Source organism: Myotis nattereri, assembly GCF_964212035.1.
Source record: "Myotis nattereri genome assembly, chromosome: 10".
Lineage (NCBI taxonomy): Eukaryota > Metazoa > Chordata > Mammalia > Chiroptera > Vespertilionidae > Myotis > Myotis nattereri.
In genome coordinates this window covers 70,422,204-70,448,580 of record NC_138085.1, presented here as the reverse complement: position 1 = coordinate 70,448,580, position 26,377 = coordinate 70,422,204, and the positions used below count along the sequence as shown (strand labels likewise).

Sequence of the window (26,377 nt, the reverse complement as noted above, 5' to 3'; positions counted from 1 at the left end):
GGCAACCAGTCGATGTGTTTCTCTCACATCAGTATTTCTCTCTGGCTTCCCTTCTCTCTTACACTCTAAAAATCAATGGAAAAATATCCTCTGGTGAAGATTAAAAAAAGAAAGAAAGAAAAGAAGGAAGGAAGGGAGGAAGGAAGGAGAGGGGAGAGGAAGGGAAGGGAGAGCCTTCCTACCTTAGCTGACAAATGTGTATTTAGTAAACCTTTGTGCTCCCTCCCTTGGCTACATTTGTCAAGGAGATGCGTGGGTACAGAAGGGCTGGAGCATGAAGGGAAAGGCAGGAGCTGGAGAATGCATGGCTTCATGATCTATTTAGCATGACCTTTGGTCATACTTCATGGAACATATGGAGAACATCTGGTCCCCTTCTGAGCTCTCTGTCGTTGGTCTGAACATTTGTCTTCTTGTCTCAAAGAAGGAGTTCTTTTCCTTCTCTCCACTCACTCCTGTTGTGGTTCTGCCCGTTCCTACCTCTAAGCTGCAGCAACATAAGGTTAAGAGCCTCACTGCGCTCCAAGATTGTCAGATTAAGGTGGTAGAAACTGTCCTCTTTGAAGTCCACCCCTTAAGGAGAGGATGGGGGGGAGGGGGCGGCGGCGGGAGGAGAAGCAAGCATAGTGAGCACTCAGAAATCCAGAGACTGTGATGAAGAATGACAAAAGGAGGCTAGGGATGTTTGTTTCCTTCACAGCGTTCATCATTGTTTCTTATTATACATTTGCTAATTTGTACATTTAATATGCTTCCCTAGCCAGTCTGTAACCTCATGAGGGCAAAGCACTGGTCTGTTCTGTTCATTGCTATCTGAGCAGCTCCTACCACAGTGTCTGATATATTGAAGCTGATCAATAATTATTTGTTGAATTAACAATTTAAAATAAAAAGAAAAGGAGAAAAAAAAGAAGGTGGAGACAAAGGAAATTACCCAGGCTATGTGGGATAACTGGCTATAAACATTTAAAGGGCCCTTTATGTTGGAGAAAGGACAATACTTAGAAACAGAAATGACAGTCACAAATGGGAACAGTAAGACATAGAAATTACAGGTGTGGAGTTAAACAGCCTGGGGTTCAAATACCAGATCCTTATATTACTAGCTAGATGACTTTTGCCAGTTACTTAACCTCCCTGAGCCTCAGTTTCTTTATCTGGAAAATGGGAATAATAATAATAATAATAATAATAATAATAATATCAACCTTATGGTGTTACAGTGAGGATTAAATAAAGTAATCTGTGTAAAATTATTCAATGGTAGCTGTTATCATTAATATTGTTACAAAGGAGCAGAATTTAGCCAGTATGAAATATAGGGTGTCCCCCAAAAATGTATACACACACTTTGAATAATTATAAAGGCAGTTTATTAAAATATATTTCATTTTCAAAATTGAGCTATCAGCTATTAAAGTGTGTATATATATATATTTTTGGTACACCCTGTATTTTCCCAGCAGATCTGTCCAACAAGCACAGAGCAGCCTCATAAAACAGTGATACCCATCTCCCATGAAGATTTAAAAGTATGACATGGCAGGAACTCTATTTTAAGAAGAGACCGCCGAAGCAGACAGGAGCCTAGATGGGATGCATGTAAGGCCTGTATGAGTCTGAAATGCCCAGACTGAGTGGTCTTGCTATACAACTAACCCCTCCCTTTCTGATACCTAAAACCTCCTTTCTCTTTAGCTTTTCCCTTCTGATTTTCCACATTAAGAAATTTCATCTATTCTTAATACATCTTTTCTTCGGTCTGCGGAACTCTCTGACATCACTGAAATTTCATTTTCTTTCTCTTTTCTTCTTCCTTTCACAGACTGAATGACTTCATAAGCACATTGTGCTTTGATCTCTTCAGCACTCATGCTGAACTTCCTTTTGCCTATGCCAGCTCTCCAGAAGGCTCTGGGACAAACACAATGGTCTTTCCATCCCACCCCTGGAACATCTGCCTCCCTTACCGTCCATGACCCCACACAATCCAGTGGCCTCTCTTCCTTCTTGTGAGCAAGTTCTTTCTGATAACATCATTGACTCCATCCCACTAAGTATGAACTTTCCTAAATCCAAGTTGTGACCTTCTTTCCCCTTTCTTCTCAGGAAAACACATCTGTTCTCACAAATTAAATCACCAGGCCCATATAAACAACTCCCATATTCACCTCTTCTGCTTGGACCTCTCACCTGGTTCCTGCTTCCATTCCATACCTTCATATGCATACCAGATAACTCGATCTTCGATGGATGCCCACTACAGTTGTTATCATGTTAGCCACTCTTCCCACACCAGATCCTCTTCCCAACTATCTCCTTTATCAGCAATACCATCAGTCTCCAAGGTCCCCAGACCAAAACCTTAGACCTTTGACTCTTTCCTTTTTGTTCCTTTTATATCCGGGCATCTCTTCACCCAGCTCTGCGATCCTCACCTCTGAGCCAATGCAACAGCCTTTCAGAGCTCTAATCGAACTACCATCTCTCCTTGCAGTCCAGGCCTGAGACCCATGACCAAACTACATTTCCTAAAGAATCTGCAGTCCACATGCAGTCAACATGCATCTCCCCTACTCAAGAACTAAACATTTTCTGACACATTAAATATTAAATCCTGAAGGAAAAAATGTTATTGATGGAAACTGGTTTTAAAAAAGAACCAGGGATTTCCAGTGCAGCAAGATGGAACAAGCTCATTAAATCCTATTTATCCTGCTGCTTACAAATAAAAACTGAACCAAATACAAACAAACAAACAAACAAAACCCAAATATCAAAAGACTCTGAAAAGTAAATAAAACCAGGAATATTGAGAAAGAGAATTCAAAATCTAAAAAAGTAACCCATATGAAGGCGAGTTTTCCCTCTTACCTCTTTTCTCTTCCATCTGTGAGTCAAGTTCAGGCACCCATGGGCGGCACCTTTCTTTCCAGCAAAAAGGTCATGAAAAGGAGCCTTATGATCCACTGAGTAAGGAGGAAAATCTCCATTTCTTTTTCTTTTTTTCCCCTCTTTTTTTCTCTCTTATTTCATAATAGTGAGCCCTCAACAGAGTCAGCATGGCTGACCATGACAACAGCCAAAATTCTAATAGAAACTCTGTTAGAAACCTTCAGGCCAGGGGACTGGGAGAAGAGGCCCCTTCAGGCCAAAGAATATGTATAGAACCCCTGTTTTGTTTCTCTTTGTTATCTCTCTGTTTTGCCCAAGAACAACCCTAGTGTCAGAAACTGTGCAGAAGTTGTACAGATAGGTAAGACTGAGTTCACGGAGAATCTCAAAGAGGAGAGAGCTATAGAGGGAAACATGTTAATTCTGTGAAGAAACTGGCCCAGGGTCCCAGCTCATCTCTGAGCAGCACATGTGTGGATGTGCGGACAGACTCAAACCAGCGTAACAAAGGCTTTATGAAAAAACTAAAGTTTAAAACACACCCAAGCCTCAGACCAAACAACATAATGTTCAAAATTTTCCTGGATACGATATAAAATTAATCAATATACAAAAAATGTGAGCAATAATTAAGGGAAGGATAATCAATAAGTGCTAATAATAAGATGATCCAGATGTTGGTATTACCAGAAAAAACTTTAAAGAAGCTATCTATTATAACTATATCCCATTAGGTAAAAGTAACCATTCTACAAATAAATGGTAAGGTAGTTCTAAGTAGATAAATAGAAATTATATTTTTAAATAGAAAATTTGAACTGAAAAACACAGTATCTAAAATTAAAAATTACAGCAAAATGGAAACAGAGGAAAGTGTCAGTAAACTTGAGTTTAGAGCATAAAAACTGTTCAATCTACAGAACAAAGAGCCTACTGGGGATCGAGCCTACAACCTGGGCATGTGCCCTGACTGGGAATCACACTGTAACCTCATGGTTTATGGGTCAACACTCAAACACTGAGCCACACTGGCTGGGCCAAAATTGAATTTTTAAAAATCACACAAGACACAATTATAAGTTTTCTCTAATAAAGACACCAAATATAAAGACATAAATTAAAAGTAAAAGGATAGAACAAATATACCATGCAAGCACTAATCAAATATGAATATTACTAAGAATGAAATATAATGTGACACAATAATAAGAGAGTTAAATCATCAAAAGAAGACACCTAACAATTCAAAATTCATAAAGCAAAATTTAACAGAATCGCAAGGAGAAACAGGCAAGACAAAACTTGGAGATAGCAGCACTCCTCTTTTGGTAATACATGTAACAGACAGAAAACCCGTAAGGATAAAAAAGACCTGAACAAAACTATTAACCAAACTGACCTAATTGACATTGAACTCTCCACCCAACAACAGCAGAAAATTGTGTTCTTTTCAAAGTGTACATGAAACATTCAGTAAGACAAAGTATAAAATAAACCTTAAAATTTTTTAAATAACTGAAATCAAACCAACTGTGTTCTCAGACAATATCAGTATTAAACTGGAAATCAGTAAGAGAAAGATAATTGGGAAAATGCCCAAATATCCTGACCTAAAACACACATGAATAACCATGGGTCAAAGAGAAAGCCAAATGGAAAATTAGAAAATACTTTAATTGAATATAAATGAAATTCCATTACAACATAATGAAATTTTTACAAAACAGCTGAAAGTTACTAGAAGAAATTTTTGCATTACATGCTTATATTAGAAAAAGAAGAAAGGTACCAAATCAATGATCTGAGCTTTCAACTTAAGCATCTAGAAATAAGAAGAGCAAATTAAACCCAAGGCAAACAAAATGAAGGAAAGATAATAAAATAAGAACAGAAATCAATGAAATTGAAATAAAATTAAAAAACAGAAGAAACTGGTATCACAGAATATTGTTTTTTTAAAAAAATCAATAAAATTGGTAAACCTCTAGCCAGAATTACCACCAATAGAAAGATTATATAAATTACCAATATTATATAAAGAGGGCACATCACTATTTACCCTGCAAACATAAAAAAAAAAACAATAGGAGGATATTATGAACAACTTACTCTATGTTAATCAACAACTTAGATAAAATGGACCAAATTTCTTAAAGGATACAAATGGCTACACTTCACAGAAAAAGAAATAAATAATCTGAATAATCCTATAATTAGTATAAGATAAATCTAATTAGCAATTAATAAATCTAGCCCTTGGTAGGAAAATGTATAAATAAATTGTCTTCTATATATATAAAAGCCTAGGCAACATTTGACCATTTGACCAGTAGTTATGATGTGCACTGACCACCAGAGGGCAGACACTCAATGCACAGGCATGGAAACATGGAACAGATTGATGAATCTCTGAGGGAAGGGGAAGGGGGGAGCATGGGAAGAGATTAACCAATGATCTTATATGCATACTAGAGGCCCAGTGCACAGATTCATGCACTGGTGGGGTCCCTCGGCCTGGCCTGTGGGGATCGGCTTTCTGACATCCCCTGAGGCATCCTGGATTACGAGATGGCACAGGCCAGGCAGAGGGACCCCACCAGTGCATTCATGCACTGGGCCTCTAGTATGCACATAAAGGAGTAAAACACAGAAATTAAAAAAAGAAAGAATACTGGTACACACAACAATATTGATGAATCCTATGGAAGTCATCTACACTAATAAAAGAGAAACATGGTAATTGGCGTACGACCGCTACCCTTTTCATTGACTAATCAGCGAGATATGCAAATTAACTGTCAGCCAAGATGGCAGCCGGCAGCCAGGCAGCTTGAAACTAACATGAGGCTTGCTTGCCTCAGTGATGGAGGATCGTTGGAGGAAACCAACATTCCCCGCCTGCAGCTGCAGGCCTCTGAGCGGGCAGTTTAAGAAACATTGTAACAAATACCGCTGGACTTCAGCCAGCAGATTCGCAACATTGTAAGCAAAGGCCAGAAACCTACTTTCAGCCGCAGAGGCCTAAGAGCTGGAGCCAAGCCTCAAGGTAAAACTGGCCCAGAATAAAAAAAAGAAAAAGAAAAAAAGGAGCGATTGGAGCTTGAGTCACTCCCAGCCTGAAAACAGCCCTCAGCCCCTCACCCAGACTGGCCAGGCACCCCAGTGGGGACCCCCACCCTGATCCAGGACACCCTTCAGGGCAAACCAGCCGGCCCCACCCATGCACCAGGCCTCTACCCTATATAGTAAAAGGGTAATATGCCTCCCGGCACCGGGATCAGCAGCGCCCAAACCCCCTGATCGCCCTGCGGCTCTGTCTGTGACAGGGGGTGGGGCCCCAACCCCCTGAGCAGCCCTGCTCTGTGCCTGATAGGGGGGAGCTCCCCAACCCCCCACCCCACGGGCCCTGCTCTGTGTGTGACGGGGTAGAGCCATAACCTCCCCATCGGCCCTGCCCTGAGTGTGAGAGTGGCGGCGCCCCAACCCCCTGATCGGCCCTGCTCTGTGGGTGATAGAGGGCAGTGCCCCAACGCCCTGATGGGCCCTGTTCTGTGTGTGACAGGGGCAGCGCCCCAACCCCCTGATTGGCCCTGCTCTGTGCGTGACAGGGGGTGGCGCCACAACCTCCCCATCGACTCTGCCTTGAGTGTGACAGGGGACGGTGCCCCAACCCCCCAATTCGCCCTACCCTGAGCGTGACTGAGGGTGGCATCACAACCTCCCAATCTGCCCTGCTCTGTGCATGACGGGGCAGCACCCCAACTCCCCAATTGGCCCTGCTCTGAGCCTGACCAGGGGCTGCACCTAGGGATTGGGCCTGCCCTCTGCCACCCGGGAGCAGGCCTAAGTCAGCAGGTCGTTATCTCCCAAGGGGTCCCAGACTACGAGAGGGCACAGGCCGGTCTGAGGGACCCCCCTTCCCCCGAGTGCACAAATTTTTGTGCACCAGGCCTCTAGTATTATATAAAAGCCTAACACAAAAGGGTTCTAGTACATATATGATTCTATATACGTGAAGTTCAAAAATAAGCAACACTAATTGATTACATGGAAATCAGAAGAATGGTTACCTTAGGTATAGGGGAGATACAGACTAGAAAAGGGCTGGAGGAAATGATCTGGGATATAAGAAATGCCCTGTATCTTTAGCTGAGCAGTGATTATATGGATGCTGCACATGTGAATTATCATCAAGCTGTACACAAATTAATGCATTCAATGCTATTTATTATATTTGTCATTCTTCAATTAAAAAAAAATCATTTTCTGATGTAAAATGCAGGTTCTTATGTCCTATACCAGAGATTCCTTTCCAGAAAAGTTTGGAATTGAGAAAACTGACTCCAATGAAAAAAACACATTTTGAGAAACGTTGGGGAGGGGCCATATAAACCCTTTTCAGGACTACTGAGCTGTTAACTAAAACCCAAGACCTACCTCAAAGTCTGGTACCTGTGTATTCTGCTCCTTAAGCCAAGGGCTGGTTAAAAACATAGGTGGATGAAGCAGAATCTCAGCACTTTTTAATGATCTTGTATATTAATTTTTCTACTGCCTTATATATTTATTCTTAATACCCCACACTGAAGCCTTTCATATAAGTTATAGCATACAATGCTCGAGACTCCATGAGGAAGTCAAGACAAGTTTTGTATTACCTCCTTTAGGAACAAAGATCCAGAATCTCAACAAGATTAAGGGAATTTCACAAGATTTCAAACCTAATAACAGGCATATATCATAATAGAATCTAAGACTTCCATCTCCTTTTTTTAAAATATATATTTTATTGATTTTTCACAGAGAGGAAGGGAGAGAGAGATAGAGAGTTAGAAACATCGATGAGAGAGAAACATCAATCAGCTGCCTCCTGCACATCTCCCACTGGGGATGTGCCCGCAACCCAGGTACATGCCCTTGACCGAATCGAACCTGGGACCTTTCAGGCCGCAGGCCGACGCTCTATCCACTGAGCCAAACCAGTTTCGGCCATCTCCTTTTCTAGTGTCCTCTGCCCCACAGAACATTTACTTTAATTATCTGGACTGAGAATGTGGAAATGATCTATAAAGAAGACCCACCCATGCCCACCTTCATGAACCATATTCCAATAAAAACTGAATAAAAGATAAATAAGAGGAAAAGAAAAACATAGTCAATTGCTTAAATTTTCCATTGGCTAGTTGACTCCCTGTAGCCTTTTCCTTACTCCCAAGCACTCTGACTGCCTACCTCTGCATCTCTTATCTCTTAGGAATTAGGAGTTCATCACATGGGGAACCCACAGCTGCCAGGGTTGCCGCATATGGCCACAAATAAGGACTGTGCAACTCCAGATGGCACCATACAAACAGACTAAAATGTATGTGCAATGCTGGGGTGTTGTTCCTGCTAGGGAAAGCCATATGGTTCATATTGATGGAGTATTTCATTTTGTGTATCTTATTGGGTTAAGGATTTACATGTATCATCTAATTTAACCTCCATCACAACATCTCGAGATAGGAACTATTACTATTCCCATTTTCCTAATAATGAAACTTGGCCTCAAAAATTTTAAGTCAAGGCTATTGAACACCAAATATTTTTTGCATAGCCTTATAACAAGGATAAATTAAGGTTTTTCATCTATTTACATGTTTTGGTTGTTTATAATCTGCACCTTGAGATGATTCCCTTAGTGAAAAGAGCCCTCATTTGAACAAAAGGTCTGTGGTCCTAGTCAGTAACACAGTATCTAGCACATCATAACCTCTCAATACACAAATGAAAGTTTCCTATCTATCACTTTCTACCTGTATAACTTTGAAAAAGTATTTTCAAACATCTAGATTTGGTTACTCCATTTATAAAATAAAACAAATACTTGCGCTACCTACTGTAGAACTGGTAAGAAGAATACATGTGAAAGTGCATTATAAATTGTAAAGTCTCACACAACTGCAACAGGACAATAATAATGGTTATAAAGACAAAATGTCCTTTAGGAGTCAGGCTGGGCAAATTCCCAGAAGTGAGTTTATCAAGCAGTAATCTGTAATCAGAAGAGTGGCAAGGGACCGCAACTTCTGCTGACCCAACTCTCCCGCTCTTCTGCCTGCAGGCTGGTCCCTCCTGACCTTCACCTTTCAGACAGCCATATTCACTCACAGTATGCAAAGGCTTTTCAGGTAGCCAATAGGAGTCCACCAAATCTAGAGCTGATATCATCTTCTCTGTCCAATGACTTGATGGTGCACACACCTATAGATGCATCTTAATGCTGTGGTGAATATGCCTCCTCACACTGGATAATACAGACAACACCCCACAGAAATACTCTGTGTTTAATCTGGAGGCAGAGAAGAATAAACCCAGTAATTCCAAAATATTTTTCATTAACAATCTTCTTGTAAACACTTCCCACCAACTTCAAAGATGCATATGCAATTATTTTCTTTTTCTCCTAGAAACACCAATACTCAAAGGCTCTCCAGAGTTATATCTCATCATGGCAATCACTTTGTAAGTTATATAGATGTCTAATCACTATGCTGTACATCTGAAATGCATATAATATTGTATGCCAACTGTAATTGAAAAATTAAAAGTAAGTTAATAAAACAAAAAAAAATAGTTGTATCTCAAAATATCCTGATTTCTGTCACTGTTCCCCACCCCAGATCTCCTGCCCATTGTGGCTTCTCAACATTTGAAAATATAGAACTGATTAATTATGAAACTCTGTGGCTTGTCTGACCCACATCTCACCTTACTCTTTGCTCCCTTGGAATTCCATTCCATAGTGGGGGAGTATCAATTGCAGAAAATAAGGTTTCCCTGATACCCAACCTGAAGTTTCCTTTACAAGTATCATCCTATTACTTCTATGGGCCACTCTATACAACTCCACTCCTTCACTGCCACTCTCCCTCTTCAGATATCTGTACATTGTTATCATAGCTTTCTCTTCATTGCTACTTAGCCCAGCCATATATATTTAATTATTTTCATCTATCATCATAAATCAGTCCCTTCAACTCTTAAATCAGCTCTCTGCTCTTCTCTGGACTAGTTCCAACTCTCCCTATTCACCTCCAATAACTGATATTCCTTCTGGGAGCTCCAATTTCATCTCCATCTTCCTTAGCTCTCTTTATCCTCTCCAGAAATGAAATGGGAAGGGACTGACAGATATGTGAGGTTAAGAGTCAGATGTATTAAATTACATACATCTATTTTAAATTGCTCAGGCCTTTTCACAGTACATGTGAAATCCCTAATCATATAGCCCCTTTCTTGGAGTGGGAAGAAGTAGAGTGGTTACAGGGAAATAGGTCCTCCTAACCCACAAATCATCATTCTCTAGGCCTCTACCTAGGAATGGCAGAAGCATAATGTTAAAACATCTATAAAATAGGCTACAAAATGCAGCTGTAAGCCATATGGCAGCCTCCAGGCAGACATCTTTTCTGAGGTTTGGGCTCATGGTGCACTACCATTGGTACAATCCCAGCAATCGCCTCTCTACCGCTTCTCCAGGAATGGGTGCTATGGGGAGCTGCCTCACACTTTGAAATGCTGACCCCCATTTGTGAGTTCAAAGCAACCCACATAGAAAAAAATTAGCATGTCATGTATTATAAATCCTCTCAGGCATCCTTTTGTCCTCTCAGCCAACCCAAACCACAAGTAATTCAAAGTTATTGCTTTGTCTTGACGGGGTACTTTTCCATATTTACCCCATCCCTAGTTATGGTCCTATTCAGATTCAGAAAGCTATCTTCAGTCAGACAAATGAACTACTCTAGGCCCCTCACCACAACGGTAACAGAACACCCATCTTCTCCTCTTCCCTTCCAACAGATAACCCCATCGGCATGGTTGTGTCCCTCAAGACCAGACCAGTCACTTGGAAAGAATCAGGAAGAAGTAAACTGAATTGTGCCTATTTTCCCTTTGTATATTGAAGAGCCTATGTCACAGAAGAGTTAAATGTCTTTTCTATAAATCACAGCATATATAAAAAGATTAAATCCATTGCCTCAAACATGATAAATAGTAAAATCAATCCAAGTGTGAGAACCTAAGCTTAAATTTTCAAACAAGAAAATGAATGAAACCATAATGATGTAAGTTGCCCCAAACACAAAACAAGATATGCAGGGTGTGCCCACTCCCCGTGCTTTAACGTCATCGTGGCTTCTGTGGTTTATACATGCAACATTCTCTTTTAGTGCCTAATGTTTTTGTAATGGATATAAAAATGACTTCTCTATGAATGTGGACTTTTCCACTTTCATGTCTATGAGCATCTCTAGAGCTTTCCCATCACCTCTTGTTAAATGACCATAGGTTCTAGATCCACTACTGATCCGCTGCTGCTGGGAAGGTCTTACAATGGAGACTATATCTGAATGAGGCTGTGGTAAGACAAGAGGCTAGTCCTGCATGGCCAGATGCCTAAGTGAAGACAGTATACATCTCAGAGCAGGAGAGTCCAGCCTTTTCCAAGTGTGATCACCACAAGGCCCATAGTGCTTTTCAATAAGCTGGCTGTCTCTCCGGAGGTCATGGGGAGCTCATCCAGTTACACTTAGTGTCTTATTTGTTCCCATCAATTATCATTTGATCCAAATCCTGCTGAAAATGCTTGGCGAAAATTTCTAGCTTTTTTATGGCAGAATCCTGGCTCTTTCTCAAACAGGATTGCTAGATGTGTCAAATGATGCATAAGGGCTTGGTCGAGTTGCCAAATGGACTGTGCTGCTGAGGGAGGACTTGGGGTGTTCACAATGCTTCCCTACTGTCAGTATCAGGGCAGCTCTTAAAGCACACTCCTCCCTAAGTGAAACTCCCCCACTCAGCAGCTTCATCTCTTATCTAAGGCTCGACTAGAGTATATTCTTCAAATGCATTACACATGTGACACTTCAGAGACACCCACTAATAACTTCATGCAATCTGTCTGTTTGTATTAGGCAAGATCAGGACCACAGAAAGACCCCTTTTACCTGCCACCAACATCTAACAACAGGTGATCTAGACTGCTAGGGCCTGTGCTCACTTAACAAGAGGTGATGGGAAAGCTTTAGAGATGCTCATAGACATGAAAGCAGGAAAGTGGGGGGGAAATCCACATTCCCAGAGAAGTCATTTTTATATCCATTACAAAAAACATTAGGCACTAAAAGAGAATGTTGCATGTGTAACCCACAGAAGCCACAATGACATTCAAGCACAGCTGTTCTTTACAAAAGTTTCTGTGGTGAGACCACAGTATTGGTCTCCTAACTCATCAGACCCTACCTCTTACTATGGGTTAATATATATTCCAGCATTGAGTAGAAAGGGGTCATTTTAGATGCCAATGCCATGAATGTTAATGCTGAAATATGCATCCAAACTCTGTTTTGCTTGAGGACCACATATCAGTATGTTTACTGTTTAATGACTGAGGAACCTCAGCTTTTGAATATCCCTGCTGATAGAGGATGATTGCATGTATGTGGGAGTATGTGTGTTTGGGGCAAGCATAGAGATACTTGTAGCTCTACAATGAGCTTTTTTTCAATGCTTCCTATCCAATTAATACTAGACATTAGTAACCAGTGGAGCATACAAATTTCATTTCTTTCTGACGATGAGGATGAGATAAAAGATGCTGGGTTTACTCAAAGGAATTAGTGTAGGCTTTTAAAAGGCATGGTTTCTTTTCTGTGCTTTCTTATTCATTTCCATTGTCTATTTTATTTATGAGTCTTTTCCCAGTGGTCTTATAAGAGAAATATCCATTCAAAACCACCTGATTTTCCAGTTAAGGATACTATGGGAAGAGATAGAAGTAATTGCCTACACACATACACACACATATATATACACACACAACCAACTCAGTGAATGTGGGCAGAAAATGAGAGAGTAAATGGAACAGAAACCTCATTTCAGGAGTCCCCAGCAGAGAGATCTGCAGTGAAACAGGCCTGCCAGAGACCGTCATTCAGAGACGCTGCTGCAGACATTCTAGCTAAGAATTGGAGGGAAGAAAGGGGGCAGGGGAAGAGAGGGAAATCAACTATTATCTCTCCCTGACTTCACAGTGACTCCCCAAAGGAAGACAATATTGACAACTCCCGTCTTTCTCTTCGCATCTTCCTTCTGTCCCCTGTCCCTTAGTTCCTCTACGATTCTCCCACTGACATCTGAGAGGAAGAACAAGAGTTTGAGAGTAGATAGCAGACTGGGGCTAGGGAGGAGGGAGTAGAATGAATTCATGAAGAAGAGGCAATACCTAGGTAACCCAACATTTGAAGGAAACAGCTGGGTGGAATTCAATAATATGATGAGGAATTCTACATTCCCTGAGAAAGTATACTACATTACCCAAACCTGTGGTAGCCAAGAAGAGGAACAAGAGGAAGGGAAGATGGGCAATAGTTTTGAGATCTAGAACTAAACTTGAAACATACAAGCAATAGGTTCATTTCAACTGTCCCAAGGACCCCCAAAGAAGAGCATCCAATTTTAGTTGGGATCCTGTTTAAGTCAGAAGAAGGCATTCTGCCAAGAGCAGAAAACTTTTTTTCCCAATTTGGTTGCTGAAGAGGAACGAAGACCCTTAGGGAAAGACTGCCTTCATAGGGGGAGGGAGGAGAAAATATGGTCTAGCAAGGGGGAGAGGTTTGCAGAAGGGGGGAAGAGGGCTAAGAACCAAGGGCTGAGGTTTTGGAAAAGGGAGTTAATTGACAGTAGTTCCAAATTGATGTGTCTAAAAAAAAAAAATCCCGACAAACTCAGGCGGGAGCTGCTCACCCATCCTGAAGATCTGAAAGAGAAGGCGGGGCTGAGAGGCTCGGATCGCTGCTGACAGCTTTCCCTCTCTGCCCACTTCCGACGCCTTCTTCTCAGGCATCAGGCGGATCCTCAGCCGCCCTTCGCCATGGCGAATCCACCAGCTGAACAGCTCGCTGAGGTTGAACTGGAGCAGCCCTGCAGTCGCCTCCTCTGGGGGCCCGACACAGCCCTCAAGAATCGCCTCCTCTCCCAACTCTAGCACCAGCTGCTTGGCCCGCCGTAGCTTGCGCACCGAGCCGCCCTTCAGCACCCTGGACAGCGTCCGTGCCGGGGCTGGCGAGCTGGCTCCGGCCGTTCTAACTCCGGGGGGTGGCCCCACTAGCCTAAGCAATGGGGCGCAATCTAGAGCCAGCGAGCTGTGCGCCTCCAGCCGGCTAGCCTTTGGCTGCGAGGGGGATGGCGGCGGCAGCAGTAGCTCCCGGGCATAGACGCGGAAGAGCGAGGGCACCACGAAGTCCACCGCTAGGCTCTTCCTCTGCAGGCGGGAGTAGCTAAGCGGCTCCCGGGGCTGCAGCGCAGACCCCATGGCCAGTGAGCCCACGCTCTGGTTGGTCCCGGTCGCGGTCCCAGGGCCAGAGGCTGCCGCTGAAAGCAGAGGCAGCAGCAGCCATAAGAGTCCTATGGCTCCCATCCCGCCAGAAAGGTTATTTATATTAGTCTCCCGACTCTCCGGAATCCAGCCTCGCCCTTCTCTTCCCAAATGAGAAGAGGCTCCAAATAGTCCTTGGTCCTGAAGGCTCCTTCCACCTGATTTCTATGGAATTATGCGTGCACTCGGTTCTCTCGCTTTCCTCCCACTGCACGGAGCCCAGCAGGAGTCTCAATAAAACGGGGCTGAACGCTCAGGGACGTGTCAAGAAACCCTGAAGTGCGCTGGGCTAAGCAGCCGAGACCCTGTGCCTCTTTTGTGACGCGTCCCCGCGCCCCGCGTCCGTAGCTCGCTGCCCTCTGGAAGGAGAGAAACTGCTATGGTTGAAGGTAGGTGGCAATTGGGTACTGTCCTCTCCTGCCTCCCATGGCCTGATCTGTGGTCTGTCCGCTCTCGACTGGCCTCCAAAACTCAACTTTCCAGCTGGATACAGTGGCTCCGAGCTGTTGTTTGCTGTCCTGGACGGCTGCTGCACATCTTTGGGCTCCTCCGAGCCTCACGCCCCTTGAAGGAAGGGGAGGAAGGGGTGGCGATGGCGGAGACTGCTTTCTCCTGCACCCTCCTGCGACCCTCCGGAGCAGGAAGTCTTTGGATTGCACCGCTCGCTAAACTTCTAGGCTTGAACTGAGCCCCCGCTGTGCAGCGGAGGCTCAAGCTTCCGCAGCGCAAGTTTGAAGCAGTATCCTTGCTCTTCTCCCGCGTCTCTTCTCAGAGTTCTCAGGCACTACCAAAGCACCCCAGCGGCAGCAGCAGAATGAAAGCAGTCAGGGTAGGAGAGCCTGAAATCTTGCTGCCCCGTTCTCACCCATCGGCAGCCTCCGCAGCTTCGGATAGGCTGGCCGGAGGGCGGCTGGAAGGTGCCGCGTTGCCCCGCGACCCTCTGGACAGCGGCAGCGCCGGGAAGGTGCCAGCTGCTACTGCCGCTGCTGCCCTGGAGCCGCTGGATCGCATCTGCCTGGGCGCCCGCCACTCACATCTAGCTGGCAGAGCCGAGAGCGCGCCCGGGAGGGGGCGGGACGCGGAGGGGGCGGGACTCAAAAGCTTACTCCCCCGCCGGGGCCAGACCTACGCAGGCCTGCCCCCGTCCTGCTCGCATCCGCCAACCAATGGCGTGGCGGGTGTCGGCTCTTATGCAAATCTGCAGAGGCCTGGGCATTCATTGAGAAAAGCACAAAGCTCGCCCCACCCTCCCTCCACCGCTCTCTCCTCTCCTTTCCCCCTCCTCCAGATTCCCTTCCCTATTTCTCTGCTGTGTGGACAGGAGCTTGTTTTAGATAAATGGGAGGATGGAAGAGGCATTTGTAATCAAGCACTCTCTCTAATTATGCATTTAAGAGATTAAACGGGTCTGACTTCGGAAAATCAGGTATTGGAATAAAACTGGAGGCCAGGGTTAGGAAGGAGGGGAAGAAGAGGCAGGGCGACATAGCCAAATGCCAGGACAGCTCGGATGAGGACGCTGAGAGACTCTTCTCTGACGCTTCTATTATTTGAATGTATTCCTGGGAACCTTGCGATGGGCCATCCACACACGGAGAGTTGGCAGGGTTGTAGGTGGGAGTGGGAGTAATCTCCCAGATTTCTTCGGCTACAATAAATACCTTTCAGACCTGCCAGTGCCCCCTCCCCCCTCCCCCCACCCACTCAGAATAGTGCTTACATGTGTCACCTCCTTCAGTTTCCGCAAGGTAAATATTTTAAATTCCAGTTTGGGAGGCAAGGTTGGAGACGAGGAACTGAGTCGTAGAAATCTTAATTGATTTTCCTTGGATCACATAGTTATACATGCTTCCCAAGTCCTTACTCATGTGCTCTTAACTACTGCTCTGCCATACCACCTCCACCCCACCCCTTTAAGAAACAGGCCAAGAAGATCTAGGGGTGACTTAGCTGGAAGGAATAATGATCTGATACTCTTGCTGTCAGCCTTGCGAGTTCAGAACCGCAGACCTTTCGTTATTCACCTGTAACGTAAGGACTGCACCTCTGGTCTCCTTCCCTTCATCTCTCTCCCAGCTGCCAACACCGAACTCAGATAATGGCTGTGTTTACAACAAGTGGTTCACTAGAACCAGAGACAAAACAACAGTCTTTGGTTCACATAAATTCCTCTGTTCCTTCTTAAAGGTTGATTGTCAGGCCTCTTCCTAACTGTGGGAGTTAAAAATGAGGCGAGATCCTCCCTTGAGGGGCTCACAGCCTAGCAGGTAGCAGAGGCGTTTCCTAGTGGAATCAGAGCACAGAGTAGAGTTGAATCTCCCTCAACGAGCTGCAAAAGATTTAGTAACTTGCCCACTGCCCCACAGGAAGTGGTGGGCAAGCAGGGCCCCTGTTCTCCCAGGCTGCGCTCTTTCCAGCATTGTGCTATTGCCTTTGGCAGCTGAAAGACTAAATATATATATTTTTTTTCCTAGGAATGACTTGCTTTCTGCTCTATGTTTGGCAACTCTCTTAATTTGATAGGCGACTGGCCTCTCTCTGGAACCCAAACTGGGTACACTGACTCTACAAGCTTAAGGGCAAAGATTGATTTGCTCTAAGGAAAAGAAAATATGCTCCTACACAGGTGGAGGAAGGCATGGCGGTAGAAGAGAAAGAGAAGAGGAAGGAAAGGATATTGATGTTCATACTTTCCTAGTATGTGAAAATACAGATTTAAATTTTCATCAAATTTTGTTGGCATGCACACTGATGAAAGAATAAATTTCAATTTAAAATGTTATAAAGATTAAAATGTAGGCCCTTTCACTCCCCACTCCCTTATTTTCTATATAATTCTTGTCCTAAGTCAAATTGACTCGTTATTTGTCAATAACTATGAATTGTCTGCTACAATCAATGGCCACTAGAGGGCTGCAGAGACTAGAAACTTCAGATGAGCCATGATGGCTTTTATATTCTCTGGGATAGTGTCCTGGGCTGGACCATTCATTGCCTTTGCACCTAGTAAACACAGGGGTCTTGATTAATTCTTATACTTTTCTAAATTCTCTCAAATTTCTCCCAAGAAAATACAAGTGCTTCTTCCTGTGGATTAAATCACATCAAATCTCAAAAAAAGTTCCCTTTTCATTCATTTTAAAAAGGAGACAGGAATGAACATTAATAGAGTCTATCTGACATTATACATATGCACCAGTAAAAGAGAGAGTGAGAGAGAGCGAGAGAGAGAGAAGTCTTTTGGGGAAAGATACATATTATTATTTCCATTACAGAGACAAAACAGTTAAGGCTCAGAGAGGCAAAATAATCTGCCCAAGGTCAAACACATAAATAACAGAGTTGGAATTCAAACCAGTGATTCTTTTCCTCCAACATTTACATATCCTTAGGTGTTTTCCTCATGCTGATAGCTATAATTTTGAGAGTTCTATCCTATATCATTGCCATGTAGAAGATGGGAGATGAGATAGTGTAGTTAGAAGCAAGTGGAGGAAATAGAAATCAAAACATTAAAAGTGTGGGGAAAAGTGATATCTAACATGTTTTGTACACTTATTATGAACCAGCATGTTTCAAAATAATTATCATGCATTATCATGTAATATTCATAATAACACTATGAGGATAAGTAATAATATCTCTATTTTACAGACCACAAATCGAAGTTCAGAGAGGGTAACTTCCCAACAATAAGATTACATAGGTAACAAGATTTGTTAAATCTGGATAGCTGACTAAGAATTACATGCTCTCAAATGAGATCAAGGAAGAAAGCAACAATTACCTGGAAACAAATGAAAATGAACACACAACAACCCCAAACCTACTGGACACAGTGAAAACAGTCCTGAGATGGAAATCCAGAGCTTTAAAGGTCTACCTCAAGAAGGAAGAAAAAATCTCAAACAATCTAACCCTATACTAAAAGAACTAGAAAAAAAAGAGTATGCAGAATGAAGGAAATAATAATGGTGAGAGCAGAAATAAATGACATAGAGACTAAAACAGCAATGCAAAAAAATCAATAAAACCAAGAAAACAAGATTGGCGAACTTTTAGCCAGACTCATCAAGAAACAAAGAGGACCCAAATAAAAAAATCAGAAATGAAAGAGGAGAAGTAACAACTGATATCACAGAAATACAAAGGATAGTAAGAAAATACTCTGAACTATATGCCAACAAATTGGACAACCTGAGTGAAATGGACAAATTCCTAGAAACACACAATCTTCCAAAACTCAACCAGGAAGAATCAGAGAACCTGAATAGACTGATAACAACTAATAAAATTGAAGCAATTTTAAAAATTAAAAAATAAAAATACCAAACAAGTAAAAGTCCTAGACTGGATGGCTTCACAAGTGAATTTTACCAAACATTCAAAGAAAATCTAACACCTATCCTTCTCAAACTATTCCAAAAAATTCAAGAGGAGGAAAGACTTCTAAGCTCTTTACACAAGGACAGCATTATCCTAATTCCAAAACCAGGTAAAGACTCTACAAAAAAAAGAATATTATAGGCAAACATCCCTGATGAATACAGATGCTAAAACCCTCTACAAAATATTAGAAAATCAAGTCCGGCAATTCATTGCAAATATCATACACCATAACCAAGTGGGATTGGTACAATATTCACAAATCAAGAAAAATGTTACATCGCATAAACAAAATGAAAGATAAAAATCACATGATCATATGAATAGCTGTAGAAAAAGCATTTGATAAAAGTGAGCACCCATTTTCTATAAAATCTCTCACCAAAATGGGAATACGGGGGTCATACCTCAACATAATAAAGATCATATGTGAAAAACCTACAGCCAACATCAGACTCAATGGGCAAAAACTAAGACTGTTTTCCCTTAAGATCAGGAACAAGACAGGGATGTCCGCTTTCAACACTCTTATTCAACACTAGAGGCCCGGTGCACAAGATTCATGGGGGGGTGGGGGGGGGCGTGGGGGGGGGGCGTCTCTCAGCCTGGCCTGCGCCCTCTTGCAATCTGGGACCCCTCGGGTAGGGTCCCTAGGCCTGGCCGGCGATCAGGGTCTATTGGGGCTTTCCATCCCCCAGCTGCTGGCAGCTGGCCCCGCCTCCACTGCTGTCTCTGCTTGCCATCTGTGCAGTGCTGCCCCCCCCTCCCCTGCCATTGGTCACCTCCCTCTGTGGGCAACAGGCATGGGGTGCAACCGCTTGGCTGGCCTGGGCCTCCCTCTGCAAGGCAATCACTGGCCAGCCCCGCACACCTGCCACAACGTAGCTGGCTGGTGGCCTGGGCCTCCCTCTTTGGGGTGATTGATTGTGGGGCTGTGAGATCGATCGCCCAGCTGAGGGAGGTCCCGCCCACCCGCCACAGTGCTGCTGGCCGGGTAGCCTGGGCCCCCTCTGCAGGGCAATGGTGGGGCCCCCTGACCAATCACCTCACATCTACCTTGGCAGGCCTGGCACCAGTGTGTGTCATAGCATGGTCGTCCAGAAGGTTGTGCGGACGGTCGTTCTGCTGTTTGGTTGTTTGGTCAATTTGCATATTATGCTTTTATTATTACAAATAGTACTAGAAGTCCTAGCCACAGCAATCAGACAAAAAACCAAACAAACAAATTGGAAAGGAAGAAGTAGAACTGTCATTTACTATCCCATTTATTAGTGCAACAACAAAAAATAAGATACTTAGGAATAAACTTAACCAAGGAGGTAAAAGACCTGCGCTCAGAAAACTATAGGACATTTTAAAAAGAAATAGAGGAAGATACAAACAGGTGGAAGCATATACTGTGTTCATGGACTGGAAGAAATAACATCATTAAAATGTCCATATGACTCAAAGCCATATATAGATTCAATACAATTCCTATTAAAATACCAATGGCATATTTCACAGACTTAGAACCAATATTCCAAAAATTTATATGGAAATAGAAAAGACCCCAAATAGCCTCAGTGATCTTAAGAAAGAAGAATAAAACTGGAGGGATCACAATACCAGATATCAAATTATACCATGAAGTCATTGTAATCAAAACAGCATGGCACAGACAATAGGGTGGGGTGGGAACCGGGTGGAGGGAGGCAATGAGGGGAGGGGGAAGAGGGACATCTGTAACAATCTCAACAATAAAGATTTTTTTAAAAAATAAAATAAATAAAAACAGCATGGTACTAGCACAAAAACAGGCATATAGATCAATGCAATAGAACAAAGAGCCCAGAAATCAACCCACACTTTATGGTCAATTAATATTAGACAAAAGAGGCAAGAGCATATGATGGAGTAAAAACAGTCTCTTTAATAAATGATGTAGAAGAAAATAGGCAGGTACATTTTAAAAAATGAAACTAGACCACCAACCTATACAATACATAAAAATAAACTCAAAATGGATAAAGACTGAAATGTAAGTCATCTATATATATAAAACCCTAATATGCAAATAGACCGAACAGGGGAACAATCTAACAACCGGTTGCTATGATGTGCACTGACCACCAGGGGGCACACACAGAACACGACGGGTGTCAGCAGCAGGCAGCAGAACACCGAACATGGCGGGCATCGGCCGTGGCTGGATGGTGGAGCAGGTAAGAGGGGGTGCCAGACCAAGGCGGGGTGCCAGTCACTGTCATGGGGGTGAGCCTTTGGTGGTTACTGAAAATTCTTTGCTCCCACGTGCCACAGTCCCACCTGGCACTTGCACCTGCTGCCAGCGCCGGCCCGGCTCACACCCGCTGTTGATGCTGGAGCTGCCGCTCACACCCACTGCCAGCGCCAGCCCCATACACACCCGCCCCGCTCATACCTGCAGCTGGCACCAGAGCCACCACTCGCACCCGCTGCCAGTGCCTGGTGCCGGTCCTGATCACTCGGCGCCATCAGCGGATGCGAGTGGCAGCTGCCGGCCCTGATCACCTGAGGGCTTCTCCACCTCCCCCTGCTCCTGAGGGGCAATCGAGGCAGCAGCCGCTGCTCACACCCGCTGCTGGCACCGGCCCCAATCACTCTGAGCCATCAATGGGTGTAAGTGGGCTGGCATCATCAGTGTGTGGGAGCTGTGGCGGCAGGGGCAGAGCTGTTGGCAGACAGGGGACTGGGGGCCATGGTGGGAGGGGCTGGGTGGGGGCACAGAGGATGGGCCAAGACCCGCCCCTGTGCCTATCGCAGTCTCGAGGCCCACAGTTCCTTTCAATGTGCACAAATTTGTGCACTGGACCCCTAGTGTATAAATATTCATAGCAGCTTTATTTGTATTAGCCAAAAACAGGAAACAATCCAAAAGACTATCCACCGGTAAGTAGATAAACAATCATGTATATTTGTACAATGAAATACTATCGAACAATAAAAAAGGAATGAACAAGTGATAGATGCAACAGGATGGATGAATCTCAAATAATTATTCTGAGTGGGAGAAACCAGACCAAAAAAGAGTACATGTTATATTATTTCATTCATGTAAACTAGAAAAATGAAAGCTAATCTGTAATGACAGAAAGCAGATCAGTGGTTGCCTAGGGCAGTGGTCAGCAAACTACAGCTCGCGAGCCACATGCAGCTCTTTGGCCCCTTGAGCGTGGCTCTTCCACAAAATACCGCTTCTGTACATGGGCCACAAAGTTTCAATCGCATTGTACATGCACGCCCGCACATGGTATTTTGTGGAAGAACCACACTCAAGGGGCCAAAGAGCCGCATGTGGCTCATGAGCCGCAGTTTGCCGACCACAGGCCTGGGGGTAGGAGGATAAGGAGAGGAAAGAGGGAGGATTTCATGCAAAGGAGCACAAGGAAATTCTTCAGGGTGTTGGACATGTTCAATATCTCAATTGTGGTGACACTTCACAAGTGTATACACATGCCAAAATTTACCAAATTTTACACCTTAATATATGCATTTTATGTCAAGAAAAAGAAAGAAAAGAGAAAAAGGAGCAAGAAAAGAGAGGAAGGAGGAGAAAGATAAAAAAGGCAAGAGAAAGACCAGTAGGTAGAACTGAAGCTAGACATCCATAAAGAGGGAATATGCTAATTGACCCTCACACCGTCACAAAGGTGGCGGCACCCACAGCCAATAAGGAGGAAATATGCTAATTGAATGCCCCGCCCTCAAAGATGGCAGCGCCCACAGCCACAAGATGGCGGCGCCCTGTCCCCTCAGCCACCCAGCTGCCAGGGCCGGCCTGAGGCACAGGCAAGCCTTGGATGGTGGCTGCCCAGCTGCCCAGGGCTGCCCAAGGCTCAGGTAACCAGGGCTGGCTGAGGCTTGTGCTGCTGGCAGTGGCAGCAGCAGAGGTGTGATGGGGCGTCGCCTTTCCCTGATCGCCAGGTCACCTCCCGCCCCTGAAGGCTCCTGGACTGTGAGAGGGGGCAGGACGGGCTGAAGGACCCCCCCTCCAGTGCATAAATTTTCATGCACCAGGCCTCTAGTTAAAATATATTTACTGCTAAGACGTTTGGAAACCCACAACCTGAGTAGCTTACCCTGAGCCAAGAGGAGGAATTGGGACTCAGAAGAAACATTCAAATGAACTATGGATTTGTGTTCAGGAAACTGAATTTTAATCACAATCTTGCTCCTCAGAGGCTCTATGATTGGGAAAACCCTTGATTTTTCTAGGCTCAGGTATCAAATTAAAAGAAGGACCAGGGCCCAGCCTTGTGGCTCAGTCAGTTTTATATTGTTCCATGCACCAGGATATAGTGGGTTTGATTCCCAGTTAAGGCACATGCCTGGACTGCAGGCTCAATCCCCAGTAGAGGGCGTGCAGGAGGCAACAAATCAATGTTTCTCTCTCTCCTTCTCTTTTCATCTCTCTGAAATCAATACAAACTTTTTTTTTTTTCCAAAAAGAAGGACCAGGTATAGACTTTAAAACACATGCCCAACTGTGAGATTCTCCAAGTGGCCAAAAACCTCATCCAAGACTGGAGACCAGAGTTGACAGGTTCTAGAAGGAGATTATAACTTCCATGAGAATCAGGAAAAGAACCTGGATTTAATGCTGGGCAGAGAGAAAACGAAACAAAGATTTCTTTTAAAAAATTATATGTCTGCCATTAGATAAGCCTGAGCTCTGAATCTATAGCCTCCAATTGCTGACCAGTCAAGCATAAGATATCTTCTAATAATCACCATGCTAAGAAGAAAGTGGTTATAGTTGTGAATTCACCCATTATTTATTAGGTACCTACTGTGTGCTTGGCTTTGCATGAGGTGCTAATGAGAGATGCTGTACTGAATAAAACAATAAGACTCCTACTATCATGAGGCCTTGATAAAAGTAAAGAACCCACAATACAAAACTGAATAACCAGTTAACTGACATGATATTTTGAATTTAGTTAAAAAAAGGCCCGCCGCTTGCGTCTATAGATGCTTATGGCTTACAAATGGTTAATGCCTAGCTACAAGTAAGCAAAAATTACAAATATGAAAAATAAACTGTAGGGAAACATTGAAAAATAGACTTCTTGGGGTGGCAGAATTATGGGTGCTTTTTTCTTTCTATGAATAACTGTTAGTGGTTTTGTATAATAAATAATGATAGAATTTGACTCCTATAATAATAGAATTTGATAAAGAAAGTGTAACAGTAAAGATATCCAGGTTATGTTGTAATTATAAACAAACAAAACCCAAATTTCAGTAACTTAAAAACAATGAAATATATTCTTCTGATAGTCCATGCCCATTTCAGGTGAGCAGAGGCCTATAACCATCATCTAGGAACCTGGGCTGATGGATCAGCCACTATCGTGAACTCGGAGGGTGTGGCACCCATTAAATACTCCAGCCTGGAAATGGCACATGTTATTTCCATTCACAACTCTGGCTGTAAATATTCATATGGTCCTAACCTTTCATGAGGAAGTCCACAAGGTAGACAGAAATATCTAGCAACAGCTTTACTGATTCCCAAGGGAGAAAACATGGGAGTGTTGCATTAGATGACTTAAACCAGGAGGGTTCTAGAAGACTGGAGTTACCCAGACAAAAATGACCTTAATTCCCCAGGGATCTACAGCCAGATGGGGAGCCCAGCCACCACCAGATACCACAGCCTCTCAATCAGTGCATACGTCATCATGAAAACAATGAAAGAGCTCACTCCATTTTCATCCTCCCCATGTGTGGTATGAGGCCACACAGTCACAGAAAAAGCCCTTCTCAAACACCAGAGAGTGACAGCTCTCTCCTGGAAACTCTAGCAATCTCACATTTACTGAAAAGAGAAGAAATGAGAAAGATCAAAGCAAATATTAAACCACTATGTGTTTCACAACAATGCCTGGGTTTGCCAAAGCAGGTACATTAGGGAAAAAAGAACATCAGCTTTCACTGTAACTAGCACCTGTTGATCTTATCACCTGCTGCTATCCTAATATTTTTCTTTCTTCTCAAATATCCTTTTTGGCTGAGGAAGACTGAAGTAAACATTTGGGGTAATTTGTTTATCCATATAGTCTTCTTGAATGCCTTCTAAAGAGCTCCAAACAGACACATAGTATCCATTCCATTTAGTTCTTTCTGACTTTCGGCCAATACAGGTTAATACGTTGGTCTGTGACTGTTACTGGCATCAAGGAGAAGGCTTTGGTATCTTAGAGCCTAGTCAGGTCTATATGATGAATCAGATCGACTATAGGCAAATCAGTCTCTGAGCAATGGATTACATCTAATTGACTTGCTCCAGTTGTCTTGATGATCAAATAACAGACAGTTCCCACGAGCCCAGTGGTTCTCAACCTTCATAATGTCGTGACCCTTTAATACAGTTCCTCATGTTGTGGTGACCCCCAACTATAAAATTATTTTCGTTGCTACTTCATAACTGTAATTTTGCTACTGTTATGAATCGTAATGTAAATATATGATATGTAGGATGTACTTTCATTGTTACAAATTGAACATAATTAAAGCATAGTGATTAATCACAAAAACAATATGTAATTATATATGTGTTTTCCAATGGTCTTAGGCGACCCCTGTGAAAGGGTCATTCAACCCCCAAACGGGTCGCGACCCACAGGTTGAGAACCACTGCACTAGCCAGTCCGATCTGATCCATCATTTCACATATGTGTTGTCCTGCCTAGTCTTCTAATCCTGCCTTCCTTTCTTATCCAGACCCAGAGCTGACTACACTCCTTTGATTGAGCCCTACCTAGTTCAGGCACCAATCTTGGTTCTACTTAGGAAGAATTAAGATCAGAAGGCTCAGCATCAGTTGACTCGCATACTAAACATCCTCTTACTTTGAATCCTGTTTCAATAACTGCTATTTTTAAGGGCTGGGCTTAGCCTTGTTTTTTACAGCACCCTCTCTCCAGACATTACCCTTTCTCTGAAGTCTCTTCTCCACAGACTGGCTTCCCTGGGCCGTAATTCACTGTAAGCCTAGGTGCATATATACTGATTCCTAGTCCTCTTTCTCAGGGATGTGAATTAAAGATTCCCATCTTTCCTTTCTGCCTTCTTCTAATTGGGTCCACAGTCAAGAAGGAGCATCACTAATTACCATGGGACACAGGGCATGGCCATGGCTGATTAGACCAGAGTCAAACACTTACGTAACTCTAGAGAGACCAATCCCTACACTAGGTTGAGCCCATCAGCCTCCCTCTCCAAAATTTGAACTAGGAATCAAAGAGACTGTGTGGAACTAATATCTGATTCACATTTACAGTTGGGTACCAGAATGCCCTCTTCCCTGAGGACTGATGATTTCTATCAGATCTTTTTTTTTTTAAATATATTTTATTGATTTTTTACAGAGAGGAAGGGAGAGGGATAGAGAGTTAGAATCATCGATGAGAGAGAAACATTGATCAGCTGCCTCCTGCACACCCCCTATTGGGGATGTGCCCGCAACCAAGGTACATGCCCTTGACCAGAATCGAACCTGGGACCCTTCAGTCTGCAAGCCGACACCCTATCCACTGAGCCACACCGGTTAGGGCCCATCAGATCTTTGACCTTACACATGAATTCCTCACTTTGGGGATAAACTTTGCTCCTGGCAAATCAAACTAAGACAAGCTGAGAACTTGCCCT

General features: G+C 43.5%; 1 protein-coding gene across 1 annotated transcript in view; it reads right to left on the bottom strand.

Annotated features, from left to right (window-relative positions):
* Positions 1-15,324, bottom strand: part of LOC308526024 (ALK tyrosine kinase receptor-like) — a 308,499-nt gene extending 293,175 nt beyond the window's left edge. Inside the window, exon 1 of the mRNA XM_081100968.1 lies at positions 13,687-15,324. Within this exon, the coding sequence (XP_080957094.1) occupies positions 13,687-14,359 (673 nt within the window). The 5' untranslated portion in view covers positions 14,360-15,324. The remainder of the gene's footprint in view (positions 1-13,686) is intronic.
* Between the last annotated feature and the right edge of the window lie 11,053 nt (positions 15,325-26,377).